Here is a 14,553-nt window from a genome sequence, read left to right as displayed (position 1 = left end):
TCCCACTAGGGTTTTTTTCTCTTCCAGTCTTCCCCTCGGCCCTCCCTTTCCTTTTTCTTCGCGTTACCTCCATTCCGGAGATGATGCTAAGGCCATGACCACATAGACTTACTACAGGCAAAGAAGCCAGAGGCGATCGAGAGATCCTAGTAGGGTGGAGGGCTAGAGACGATCGAGGGTGTGGTCAGACGGAGCTGGAGTCTGGAGGCGGTGAGAGTGTGGATTGGGTTGGTTGGTGAAGAGGTAGTCAAAAGTACAGTCAAGCTTTCTAGGATAGAGTCGGAGGTGGTCGAGCGGAGGGACAGTCAGATCGAGAGCACGATAGGGCAGAGCCACGGAGATCGAAGGGGCAGTTGGGTTGAGAGCGCGGTGATGCCGACGAGGGGGTTGAGGGGCAGTCGGGCTAAGGGTGCAGCAATGTCAGTGAGGGCAGATGGCAAGGCTGAGGGGTGGTCAGGCCGAGAGCACGATGAACCGCAGAGATCAGAGCTTGAGAGGTGAGAACAAATTTTTATTTTTATTTTAAACAGGTTATAAATAAATTTTTTTTAAAATTAGATTATAAATAGATTGTAAATAGGTTGGATTAGATAACCTATTTATTAAGAAGATTGATCGGATTCAGATTTTAAAACTTGATCTGTTTAACTAAACAGATCGAGTCCGGATTCAGAATTTTTTTGACGATTCGTATATGATCCGATCCATTTATGTTTGATCCGATCCGATTGTTACTTTTGCTAGCACTGCTGGCATAGCTGATGGGAGTGGACTAGTTCATGAACTGCTGGCATTGGAGCAGAGTGGCCGTATTGTAGAAGTGGATTGGCCTGATGTACCATTGAGGTGGTAAACCGGCTGTAGAAAATAATCTGTCTTCTACTAGGCTCGACCCAACCCCACCGTTCACCTGAAGACCCACACAAGGACCCAAATCTATGTCCACCGGTCCGGTTCCAGCTTCAGTGACAGTCACTGGGCCATCTGCAAATCGAAGCAGCCGGACCCTCAGTCAATTTAAAAACGTAGGGTATGCATAATGCATGAAGGACTTTTGGGCAATGGTCATTATTTTTCCGGATGGTTGTTAATTTATATATTAGTAGTTGTCTCCAAGTCAATCGATATTCTTTGTAAATATCAAATATACTTATCAGCCACAAATTATTGATGCATGGAGCTAGAGAATTTTTCAGAAAAATTGAGAAAAAAGAAGACCCACCCACATTACAATTAGCTATAGCCAAACTCTTGGGAATGTTCCTCTGTGGTTGCTAGGAGGTTTAACCTAATGGTTAAGCCCCATGTAGCATGAGTTGGAGCTACAAACTTCATAAATTAAAATAGCTTCCTGCTTCAGGAGTACCATTATAAACCAATGGTCCCCAACAATCTATATTGACATGTGACCTACAAACATCACCACTTCTATAGAGTTCCAGATCTCATCCAAAGCAGTCACAAATTCAATATTTTGAAGTAATTCAATCAAAAGTAAGGATATGGAGTTCAGGAAAAAAAGTAATTTTGTCAAAAATTTGGAAATTATCAAAATAATTAAAAAAACTGAAATAAAATAATAAAACCCAAAAATATAGAAATTTTAAAATATTTTTATATTTAGTTACTTCAAAAATAAGTATAGAAGAGCGAAGCATAACAAATACTTGAGGGGAAAAAAAATCACCAACTGCAATAGTATTTTGTATTACCAGTTTGCAACGTAAAAGAAATCATAGAAATTTATGTGCAATTAAAAAAATAGTTAAATAATTTTGAATTATTTTATTTATAAAAAATAATTTTGATTTGAATCAACACTTAAACCTGCTAACAATGTCCGGATCCGAAATGATAGTTTTTTGAACTCTGTCGAGTAGAATTAAAATCGGATTGGATACGGATTAGATATCATCGTATCCACATTCATATTTATTTTAAATAGATACAAATATAATTTGGATATAAAAATTATGAATATAATTATGAATATAATTTAAATAATTAAATTTTATAATTATAAAATTAAAAATGATATTAAATAAATGATAAATTAATAATATATTTATATGATTATATATATTTTTTTAAAATTATTAAATATTATATAAAATTATATAAAATTATATGTAAATTCATATATTCAAACATAGATGAAATAATTATTTATTTATATTTATATTTATTTTTAATTAATATAAATATTAATATAAATATTAATTAAAATTTTAAATTTAAACCTACATCTAAATTAATTTGGATACGAAAATTTATCCGGACGAATAACACCTGCGCTACTTCCACCCCTACCGGCAAGCCTCTGGTCGGTTCTCAGTGGTATCGCAGCAATTCAATCCCAAATCCGGCGCCAATCAATCAACACGCGCCAACGACTTCTTCTCTCTCTTACCAATATCGTGGTCACATTGTAGCAGCACTGGGCCCCACCCTCCCATGTGCCCTTCCCCTCTGTCTCCACCGGCTCCTGCCGCTCGCTCAATCATTACTCCCTTCACCTCCCACCCCAAACCTCTACCCCCCTCCCTACCTCTCTTAACTCCGTTACTCTATCCTCTCGCCTTTTCTCGTTATTCCAGGCTTATTCTAAGCTTGTTCCACTGCGATGACGACGCCCGACAGGGTTACTAACGGCGGGCAGGCCTCGGGCGGGGCCGCGCAGCAGCAAGTGATGGCGGCGGGCGCAAACGGCACGGCGCTGGCCGTCAAGAAGCCGCCGGCGAAGGACCGGCACAGCAAGGTGGACGGGCGTGGGCGGCGGATCCGGATGCCGATCGTCTGCGCCGCCCGCGTTTTCCAGCTGACCCGCGAGCTCGGCCACAAGTCCGATGGCCAGACCATCGAGTGGCTCCTCCGCCAGGCCGAATCCTCCATCATCGCCGCCACCGGCACTGGCACCATCCCCGCCTCCTTCTCCTCCTCATCCACCTCCCGCTCCGCTGCCACCCACTCCCTCTCCTCCCCCTCCTCCTCTTCCTCCTCCGCCGCCGCCGACCACAAGAACCCCCACCATCTGCTCCCCCCGGCCGTCCCCCATCCCTTTATCCTCGGCAAGCGCCTCCGATCCGATGACGACTCGTCCGCCGACAAGGACGACTCCGCCGCCGCTGCCGCCGGCGGCGCTAGCGGCCATCTCATCGGACCGGCTGGGGGCTTCTGGGCGGTGCCAGCCAGGCCAGACTTCGGGCAGCTGTGGAGCTTCGCGGCTCCGGAGATCGTCATGCCGCCGGCGGCGGCGGCCATCACCGGACGGTTCGCCGCCGCCCAGCCGGTCGGGGAGGCCTCGGCCGCTAGGGTGGGGAACTACCTGCCTATCGCCCAGGGGCACCTCAACCTTCTCGCCTCCTTGTCGGGGGCGCCGACGACTGCGGCCGCCGCGGGGAGGAGAGAGGACGAGTCTCGCTGATCCTTTCCGGTTCTTAGGCTTAGGGTTAGGGTTTTAGGATTCTTATTGTTGTTAGGTCTAAGATTGGGTGAAGCAAACGTCGGCGTTTGTGGAATCGAATGAATTAATTCGCCCTGTGTCTTTCTTTTTCTTCTTTGTTTGTGAGGCTGGTTCAAGGAGGAGTGGAGAATTCGGGTTTGTGAAACGGCTTGGGTTCCCTGAGCTGCTCAGCAAGTTAACACGAATGGTTAGAGAAAGAAAAATCCTGGAATCAGAATGATCACTACCATACTCAATGGAAAGATTGGAGCTTCACTATGTCCTGTTCTGCCGAGGAGAATGTAGGATACCAAAGGCTTCATCAATCCTCTCTTCTTCCTACAAGCCACCCAGTGTGCTCAAGAAAGGCTTCTGTGGAAATTTATGTTTCCGGGGAATATATGGGATTACAAGGTTAAGAAGTAGTATTGGAGTTCGGTTTGATTGAATTACTGGCAACAGGAATTCTATAAGTTGGTTAATTTATTATCTCGGTGTCTGCGGAGGAGAATTTGGATTAATAAGTGATCTGAGGTGCTTTTAATGAAGAGGGCTTGGGAACCCAGTGATTTGTGACTGAGGCTTGGGGTATCTTCCTCCATTCTCTCCATTTATCTCTACGTCAAGTGTGAAAATGGCTGCAGAAAAACTTCTGTTGTAAGCCCGTAAGTTCTGTTAATTTAACTTCCATCTGTATTTTAGTCATTTTTCCTGGATTTATTAGTAAGGAAATAATGAGTGATTATATGTATTTATGGATTGTTTGGAGTGTATGATGCAAATAAAAATGTACCTCTTCTTGCTGCCGCCTAGACTTGCATTCGTGTGCTGTATTATCTAATTAATTCACAAAGAAATAAATATTATCTCACCTTTCTTTGTTTCTTTCTTCCTTTTTTTCTTGTTTATAAAGGGGAAAAAGGAAGGGGGGAGGGGGGGACCAACTGAGGGGACATAATCTGAGATAATGTTTGCTGCGGATCATGTGGATATTATGAGTCTTCTCTACCATCTGTCAATGATAAATATGTTACCATGGACAAAATCTTGGTGCAGTAATATAAAACTTTTGTTCTCTCTCTCTCTCTCTCTCTATATATATATATATATATTTATATATATCAATAATATTTGCTACTTGGCTTGGATAGGTAGGTTCAAGTTGATGTCGACTTACGATGTGAAATTTCAAGTGAAGCACTAATCAGTGGTCTGGGAGATTGCTGTAGGCAATAGTTGAAGTGCCTTTGAAATTTTGCTAATTTATTTTTTAACCTGTGTCCGTCATTTGCTTCACATTTGATATATAAAAGCCTCATTGAATATTTTTTACGGTATTCACTTACTCTTCTACTTAGACCTCCCTAAATCAAGGTCATGCTTATTGATTTTATAAGCCTCTAATGTTGAATATGTTCATATGAAATCATTGAAAATCAAAGTTGAAGACTTGATTAAATTTGTTCATTAGCTTGACAATTTAGTGCTCCAAACTTGTGCTTATTTCATCCATCTGCATAAACATTTTTATGATTTGGTTGATTGTATCTTCTTCTTCTTTGAAAACTGGTACAGGAGAAAGCTTTTCCTTTCTTGTTATTATAAAGTATTGTATGAATGGATGGGGGATGGGTTGTGGGTTGAATTCCAGAGTATTTTGACATGCTGGCTTTGGTTCTGCTGAAGCAGATGTTTTCTTTCTTATTCTACTACCTTTTTCACTAAGCCTTTAGTTTTGTCCTTTCATTTTTCTAACTGGATTGTTCATAGTCCATGTTGTCACAATCTGGAACATGGTTTCCATTGGTACCATCAAGAAGCGGCTGTATATTAGGGAGCACCATGGGCAAAATGTACTATACACACATGTACGGTTGAATGTAGGTTTTTTCTATGACATTATTTTTATAGACACAGCTAGATAAATCGCAGCCTCCATGAATGAGGGGTATATGAGGAGATAAGAGTAGTAACCATTATTTTTCCTTTTAAAAAAAAAATCAGAAAAAATAAAAAGAAAAAGAAAAAGAGGAGGTTATAAGCATTCTCTCTCTGCTCGTGGTCCACCCAACCCCAGTCTCTCCTTCGATCTGCTCTGGTATCATAAATCGTCAAATGAATTGTCAAAGGAAACCATTCTTCCTCTATGACCGATCATTGTTCATATTTATTTGTGCTTACCATATTAAACAAGCATGTTAGCCATGGTCATTTACTCTTGTACATCCAAGCACAAATTAACTACTTTAGCTTTGTTACTTACAGTTGGTTTGTTTATAAAAGTAGCTTTCTTTATTCTCCTGTCTGATTTTAGAGGAAGTTTCGTGAGAAAAAGTTGCAGTTTGTAAATACAAAGCTATGATCTCAAGTGTAGTTGCACATCAATATGGCTATACATCCAGGACATTTGATGGCAGGGGATGTATTTTTCTCAATCAAATCAAGCAGTAGTACGAGTCATCCTATGTTTTGCAACATGGTCAGTATTCTTGCATATCTAGATTTAATTTTAGTTTTCAGTATGTTAAGTAACAAATATCTTGCAGTCTTCTCTTTGATGGTAGATCTAACATGACCATCCTCTGGTTGGTGTAGCCTGACCTCCTGAGGACAAAGATCTGTGTAGATTCTCCCTAGAATAAATGTGCTTGTCCACTGGTTGCAATTATTATCTCCTAAATAATAAATAACATTGCTTTAAAACAGAGTATGTCATGGATCCTGGAGAGCTTGGCTTTCAGATTATTTATTTTTATCATAACAATTTCAGTGGGTGGAACCAATTTTACCACCATAATATTCTGAAATCTGGTGAGATTTTTGGGCTATCATGAATTTGCCTTTATTTATTTTTTCTTGTTTTAGCAAGAAATGTGGTTGGTGATCCCATCATGTGGGTTCCTTTTAATTCTTTGTTTCTACCTAACTATTGTCTTTTCTGGTGGACTTTTGAAGATTACTGGAGCCCTATATTGAACTAATCCTAGGAAAAGACATATTCATTTCAGCATTGAGATATGACATGCAGGGTGAGAAACTTTGATATTGGCAGCACAAGTTCTTGGTTTGGTGGGAAAAAACAATATGTTCTTGGCTGTAACTGCTCATAGTGGGAGCTGGCCAAAGATTACAGCTTAAAAGAGTCAAACATTCAGGAAAAGATGAGAATCACCCCTAGTCTCCTAGTCATCTCTAAATGGGCTCAAAGTCTGGGGTCACCTTTGTCGGCTAAGTGGCGATAGTCTCGTATGAGTTGTTGAGAAGAAAAAAAGGTTCTTTGAGCAGCTATATTTTACTCCAAAGTCAAGCTGGTCTATATATGGTCCATTAAGGCCAAATTGTGACAAATCTTCTCGAAGTAGGGGAGGTTTGGTGTTCCCACACTGGAAAGTGCTTTTCCTAGTGTTTCGACAAAGGTAAATTCTTGCATCATTTCACTAGAATAACTGTCTGTATCACTTCAGCATTGGTTGAATTGAAGAATTCTATGATAGACCTGGAATTGAAGTGTTTTTTTGGCTGAGCTCAGGTGAATCATTGGCTTGCATGAGTTTCCATGGTATATATGATAGATATATACCATGGAAATAGATTTCTTAAATGCCTTCATGATTATTTAAATTAAGATGACAACCATTCTGTGCATCTAGCTCTTTTGATAGAGGAAAGAATAAAGGAATTATGTAACAAAGTATTTCGCCCATGCACTTGTCACAAAAAGAGTTTTTGTCATTCCAGCAATTCCGGCGATGCAACGGTTGGATACCAACGGCAACAGTTGGATACCAATGGCCTTGGTGTTTGTTCTGTTTTGGACTTTTGTCTGTCTTACCTAAGTTCTCCACCACATAAGAATGAAGCGCGTCTGGGCCTGGCATTGCGTTGGCATTGCTTAAATTTTTGTAACTGGTACTCAAATGGGTAGTGCTTGAAAATTCCTCATGGCTTGCCTCCAGCAAACTTGCAGTATGGGTGCTACTGGGTTGGATCTGGATTTTATTAAATGCAGTCTCATACCCGTTAAGGTTTCGGGTCTCATTTTTATTCAATACCCGATCAAGTTGAAGGGTAATGAAAATATATATCAGGTATAGATCAGGCGGAGTTCCGATTTGGGTATCCTTCGGGGGTATCAAATCTTTCATCCAGAAGAGTTTAGGTTAAGAAATCTATTCTTGAGAAGCTCCAACCATTCAATACATGTTGCAAAAATTAAATCATGAATGACAAACACTTGATAGTTAATCATATAAAAATAATGTAGCAAAACTTGAAAAAAATGGCTGCTTAAAAATAAGTATAAATACCTCAAAGAGTTCTGACATGTTAATGTTATTCTTTTATTTTTCAATTGAAGAATATATAAATAAAATTAATATTATATATGTATGTGTATGCATGTATATATGTAAGCATGTGTTTATAATTATGCGGGTTTGTGTTGGGTTGGGTAATAAAATCTCGAACGTAGATCTAATGGGAAGGTTTTAATGGGTTTGACTTTGATTCCACTCCCAACCAATTCATCACAGGTTCAGTTCTCGTCCAGGTTAGGGATGGGTCGGATCGGGTTGGATCTAGGTTGGGCATCGGATTTGTGGGTTCTACCCTAACTTGTGCACCATTAAAGGGTAACAAGCGTGCATATAGAATTGCATTTTGTCGGTCGCAGTACAGCCTTTTGTGGCTCGTCAGAATCCTTTCTAAACAATCATTTAAAAGCCATTTGATTTGCTTGTCAGAATCTTTCTAAACAATCATTGAAGATAAATAATAACAATATCCATCTTTGGCTTTTAAAATAGCATCATCTACTGTTTTTTTTTTTTCTTTTCTTTTTTTTTTTTTTTGGGCACACCATCTTTCAATAATGTTCCTTCCCACTACTTATTGTCAACCACTTTCTCTTTTTCTAAAATTTCTTTTTTATTCTTTTTGATAATTGAGCTTTTAAAGTTAGATGCCCACCCTGAGCGGAAGGGTTTATTATAACCTTTGGATACAAAACAGGATTGCCTGCTTGGAATCTATTCCTATAACTGTGCCATCTTGTAGTCGATCAACAAGGTTAGCCTACTTTCATTTTTCATGCCTTTCCTAGAAACAGTAGCAAAGACATTAAACAGTGAAGCCTTCAAGTCCGACAGACATGTCCAGTAGTTTGAATGCATAGGCCAGAGAGACAAATTATATATATATATATATATATATATAGAAAAGTACTGCTTTCCAAATAATTCCAACCTCATTCAAATCCTTTAATAGTTCTTGGCACTCATGACATAGATAAGCAAAACAGATATGGCAGAGGAGGTCTTCATCCCTTCATCAGAGCAGCAATCTCCGGCTCTGAACGGTGTTGGTTGCCCAGAGTGGTGCACCATAGATGACGACGTTCCCGTCCCCTTGGACGACCAGACGGTAGGTGTTGGGCCCGAGGGTGCTGTCGCTGGTCCACACCACATCGCTTCCGGAGAAGATGACCAGGTTGCCATTGTCCTGCAGCGTGGCGCGGCAGGAGCTGCCCTTGCCGTTGGTCCTCGACGACCACAGTGCTCGGTTCCCGTTCACGTACAGCACCAGGTTGCAGTCCCCCTGCATGATAAACTTATACGGCCCGTTCTCCAGATACTGGCCAACTTCGAGGCTCTCGTCGTTGAACAGTGTGTCCTCGGCGATCGCCGTCGTGGCCAGGAGGCCTAGGACCAGTGCCATGACCTTCATGATTTGGCCGGCCATTATGTTCTTTTCTCTTTTCTTGTAAGAGTATAGTTTGTTAGCGACCTTCATCTGGTTATATAGACTGGAAGACTTTGGAGTCGATGGGCCTCCAGTCCTCTATTGTTGGCGATGCGTGGGCTTTTAGTGGGCGTTGGGAGTCTGGTCTTGTGTGAATCGTTTGACTGCTTAATGTGGGCGGTTTTTGGATTTTGGTCGATTAATGGAAGTTGAAATTATTGGCTATAGAGAATATATGGAGTATAAGAGTTCCACTATGGAGATGGTCGGAGTAAATCATGGGGAGAGGAGAAATTATGTCTTAGTTTTGGTTTATTAACTCAATTGTAGACCTGGCCTATAGCATGCCACGATTCGGAGCAACAATACTTGCAAACAAAAAAGGGAAAAGGCTTCCTTTGAGTGCCCGGTGCCTAAGGCTCCTCCATGGCTCCTTGTGACACAACATATAGGGTAACAATTTTGCCCACAAGGGAGGAAGATGGGGCAAAGGAATAACTAGAGAGGGAGAGGAAAAGATGGGAGGTTTTGGCTTGGCCGTCAACCAAAAGTGACATCCGGCCGTCTCCATGATAGCCGATATAGGAAGGAAGAGGAAGAGAGGGGGAGAAGAGGAAGAAGGGAAGGCAGTTGCTGGTTTTGAGTGCGAGCTTCCTAATTTTGGAGGTTGACATGGATCAGCTGAAGTCATGCTCTACATATTTCAACCTCATCTTTGATGTAGACACAGATGGTGTTATGGAATGCAAAGGTGAGGGCCCTGGTCTTGAATATCTTGGTGGCAAAGAAAATCTCCTAGCCCAGGGACTTGATGATGTTAAATCAGCCTAGTGTAAAATTAATTGACGACGAGGATAGCACAACTAGTAATCTTGTTGTCGTGAATGAGTTGGAGGCTAAGATCAATGATTTTATGGATGGATTGGCAATTAATCATATACTTAGAGACAGTGCAAATCTCTAGGACAGACTTGAGGATAGTTGGTAGTTGAGAAATGAAATATAAAAAAAAGGATATGAGGTCCAACTATTCAAATTCTACAGTGGTTGATCATGCATTTTATACTCTAATTTCAACCTAAATATATTAAATATTTTTTCCATTAGTGAATATATGGGAATTTTTTTCTTAGAGAAAAATGAAAAAAAAAGGTATAGATATACAAAAATGTGTAGATGAGAGGACAGCTGGTAGATGAGAAACAAAATACAAAGAAGGATATGAGCTCTAACTATTAAATCCTACACAAGTTGATCATGTATTTTGCAATATTTTTTCCAATAGTAAAGATATATGGAATTATTTCTAGAGAAAAATGAAACAACAAAAAAATGTAGACATACCCAAATGTGTTATTAAAATAAAGATAAGTTTTTTTTACAATATTTTGTCCAACAGTAAAGATATATAGATTTATTCCCAAAGAAAAATGAAACAAAAAAAGAATTATAGACACACACAAATGTTTCAAAATAAAAATAGATTTTGCCCCCATGCAGGATCGAACTACAGACCTTCAGTTTACAAGACTGACGCTCTACCACTGAGCTATAGGGGCTACATTTTGGGTGTACCATATTTCTCCACAAATAGGACTGCAACTCTTGAAATTTTGAATGCACACCCCAATATATCGAATGCTCAAAATATTCTATAGCCAATTGAGGGATCCCAGCTGTCCATTGCTTCCCATAATGCACATCACAGGTGCCAAACTCCAGTAGTTATTAGTTGTCAACTAATTCCCTATGGTAGGCATTCGAATACTTATTGGTCCAACTCATAATAAGATCTGCATTTGAGGGTCTAATCATGTGATACTCTCATACCCTATAAATAAGATATTTAGATTACCAACATAAGCTCAATGGGTTCAAAGAAAAAACATGGGGGCTCGTTCGGTTTGCAGGAAGTGGAAGAGGGAAAGTATGGTCAATTTGTTTGATTAGAGTTTCAAATAAGAAAGATCGAAAATATAATTATAGTTTTCAATGTAATTATAGTTTTAAACATGATTATCTTATAGTTTTAAATATAATTGTAGATGGACTAATAATGATATGCATGACTTCTATTAAAGATTTTAGGTGTAGAATAAATTTTAGAAAAACTATAACATATAAATTTTAGATAAGATTAAATTTTACTATAATTAAATCACTAGGAGTTTGAATTTTTTAGAGGACTTGAAAATTTTATTATGCATGGAAAGATGGAAATATCATTCTTTTTTAAATAAAAAATCTAAACAAACTCTTTATAAAAAGTGCTTTTGCAAAAAATTTAGCTAGCTCTTCCTTTATTGGCTAAGACAATAATTCACACTAGTTTAATGTGAATATAATCAAAGAAATAAAAAAAGTAAAGCATCCTGTATCAGACTCTAGGTTGGTCCACACCGCCGTTTCAAAGTGCTCAGGTATGAATGTTGCAACCTAATCAACAGCACCGTTTGCCTTTCAATAAACATATCTTGCAACAAAGGATATGCCCTCTCCTACAATGGTCCAAATATCCTACAACAAAGGATGAGTTCTAGCTCCCACCTCCCTCCCAAGGATCTAGTCTATTATTGTGGCTAAGTCACCCTCCACAAAAATAGAATCAGTCCCCAAAATATGTGGGGCATAGCCAATCCCTATCCAGGCTATCCTCCACTCTGCACCCAGAATAGTATTGAAAATTGGATAACAAACTCGGAGTCTGGGCCTTTGATCATGAATCTTGAACTACCTAAGCTATTACCATCCCTCATGCTACTATTGAAGTTGATCTTCAGAAAGCTCAGGATCGAGGCCCTTCAGTAGAAGCATGCAAGCAAAATGATTAAACCACAAAATCGATCTGCAATAGTTAATTTTGGTTTGGTTTAGATCCATTTTTTAAAGATTTGATTTAGTTTTGGTTTAAATAATTTAGAAATTGAGAAAATCAATTTGATTTCTATTTAATTTTTAAAAAACATAATTTAAGAAGTCCAGAGTGTCCAGAGTGATGAACACTATCCAAATTACTGCAGGGGTAGATAGGAGTTCCAGATATCTCTAGCTATCAAAGGTTCTCTAACATCATATGACTGGATGATCTCAGTTGCCTAGTCAAAGCCCTCTCTAAAGTAAATCTCAATAGTTGGTTGCTCCCCTCAAAAATCTAACCATTCTGAGCCAACTAGATATGGTAGGCCACATAAATAGCTTGAATAGTAGTAGTCTTTAAAGCTGATCCTCCCAAGCTAGCTCGCACAAACTCAATGAATGCCTCAATAGGGGTTATTGACTCAGTTACCTCCCGTGGAACATCCATAAGCTACCACATTGCGACTGCCTTGTCACATTGGAAAATGGCATGAGCCACGTACTCCTCTATCCCATAGCTAGTGCAAACAAGAGGAATGCCCATCCCACACATGCTCAAAGGACCTCTAGTTGGAAGATGGCCCCAAGTGAGTTTCTAAAAAAATAAAGCTACTCTTGGGTGTACGCCAACCTTTTAAATCTAAGCACAATCATATCTCCGAGGGAGCTTGACTCCAAATAGCTCGTACGAGTTTTTAGCCCTGACTCTCGTGCTGTATATGGCTTTTCACGCCCTTATATTATGAAAATCATGTTTAGGGATTGTAAGAAATAGAACTCTTTCTACCTGACCCTCACCAAATAGCTGGATAAGTAAGGTAGCATCCCAACACCAACTCCTTGCTGGATCAAGTTGCCAATTGAAACATCCCCTAGACCCATCATGCTAATCATGGTTGACCATAATATCAATCCAACTATCCCTCATCACATCTGCTGACGAACCATCTCCAATCATCAATCACCTAATATCGACCATTGCCTTAGAGGTAAGAGTACAGATCGCCCATCAAATTAAAGAATAATTCTGGCCCGACTAGATCTACACACCAACTATCTAAAGGCCATATTTAGCTCTCATCATTGAGCTTTAAAAATTATCGATTAACTAAATACTTTATAGCATGCTTGGCAATCATGACATCTCTCCCAATTAGAAGTGCCTGAATGCCCAATTCTCTATGATGCAAAGGTTGACAGACCGAACTCGGATGCACTCTAAGGCCAACACCATAGAAACTCCACATAAAACTCTGGACCCCTACCAGCTCTTTCTTTAGAAGGCATTTGGTATAAGGTAATCCACTTAGGATCAAAGATGATGTACATGGAGGCAATGAGATCATTATATTTGGTTGTACCATAGTGATGCTACATGACAATAATTTTAAATCATTGCCACTCCTAAAATCACCCTCCAATGTAGTGATGGGATACTTATCCTTTAGGTCGGAAATCTAAGATCATCTCCAAGCAGTGATCTTAAGTTGAAATATAAGGACAAAAATATTTTTTAATCTAGCAAAATATTTAGTATATCAATATATCATTAATATATTATATTAATATTATATATATATGACATTATATTATATTTGATATTATATATTATATTTATGATATATATTATATTATAATATATTATTAATCATATTATTATCGTATTGTGATTCAATGATAATTTTAAATTAGAGTAAAAATATCTTATTATACTTTATATTTCTATAATAAAAATATTTAATATATTACTTCTACTTGTCTTATTTTTCTAATCAAAATAAATATTCATATTAATAAATAATATATTCTAAGTATAAATAATGATATTAATTATATAATAATAATTAATATATTTTTATAGAATTAATAATTTATAGGACTAATAAATATATTTTTATAAAATCTATTAATTATTAATATATTAATAAATATAGTAATATTTTATTTATAATATATTATATATAATTAATAAATATATTTTTATGAAATATATTATGCATAGTTTTGATATTACCTAATCAATAATTTTGGATTCTTATAAAATATCAAATAGATTATTCATAAATATTTAAAAGTTTTTAATTATCAAATTATAATTTATTAAATATAATAATTTTATGTCACTGATGATCAGATCACTATAAACGGTTGACGATTTTAAATGATCACGAGGATTCGGATCACCGAACGCTACCTTGAGCTTTAAAACGAAACGAAGTAAGAAGTATCGCCTTTTGCTCTCCCATCTCCCGTCTATTACAGGACTCGAAAGCGGGGAGAGAATATATTCTCCGTCTCTCCTGATCACCTCTTGGAAAGCTCCTTCCTTTGCTGTGCCAGGGTTGTCGGCCGATGGCGGCTAGGATTTGGAGAAGCTCCATCCGCGATGCCCTGTTCAAGAAACTAAAATCTAGGGCTGCTGACGGAGCCTTCGGGCCGAGGCTGGCCAGCACCGGCGCCAGAACCGCCCCAAAGATTCTGCTCTCTTCCAAAAAGGTTTGAGCCTCCTTTTCCCA

General features: G+C 38.7%; 2 protein-coding genes and 1 non-coding gene across 4 annotated transcripts; 1 reads left to right on the top strand and 2 right to left on the bottom strand.

The window, feature by feature from the left end:
- The first annotated feature begins 2,495 nt into the window (after positions 1–2,495).
- LOC105055447 (transcription factor TCP21) lies at positions 2,496–6,375 on the top strand. 2 transcript variants are annotated; one of them, XR_012135853.1, is made up of 2 exons: positions 2,496–4,107; positions 5,757–6,375. XR_012135853.1 is itself a non-coding variant. In XM_010937256.4 (1 exon), exon 1 carries the CDS (start codon positions 2,624–2,626, stop codon positions 3,422–3,424), a length of 801 nt encoding a protein of 266 aa, XP_010935558.1. In that variant the 5' UTR covers positions 2,496–2,623; the 3' UTR covers positions 3,425–4,249. The 2 variants fall into 2 exon arrangements, 1 of the variants encoding a protein (XP_010935558.1); XM_010937256.4 differs by lacking the exon at positions 5,757–6,375 and having other exon boundaries at positions 2,496–4,249.
- Positions 6,376–8,619: 2,244 nt separating this feature from the next.
- LOC105055448 (mannose-specific lectin-like) lies at positions 8,620–9,413 on the bottom strand. Its single transcript, XM_010937257.4, has one exon. The coding sequence runs from the start codon at positions 9,230–9,232 to the stop codon at positions 8,771–8,773; it is 462 nt and encodes a 153-aa protein (XP_010935559.3). The 5' UTR covers positions 9,233–9,413; the 3' UTR covers positions 8,620–8,770.
- Positions 9,414–10,668: 1,255 nt separating this feature from the next.
- On the bottom strand, positions 10,669–10,740 carry TRNAT-UGU (transfer RNA threonine (anticodon UGU)). The gene has a single exon. It is a non-coding gene; the product is annotated as a tRNA-Thr (tRNA).
- Positions 10,741–14,553: the final 3,813 nt, after the last annotated feature.

The sequence above is a fragment of the Elaeis guineensis genome, chromosome 12 (genome assembly GCF_000442705.2).
Source record: "Elaeis guineensis isolate ETL-2024a chromosome 12, EG11, whole genome shotgun sequence".
NCBI lineage: Eukaryota > Viridiplantae > Streptophyta > Magnoliopsida > Arecales > Arecaceae > Elaeis > Elaeis guineensis.
Note: the sequence above shows the minus strand (reverse complement) of the source record. Positions and strands in the feature narration are given on the sequence as shown.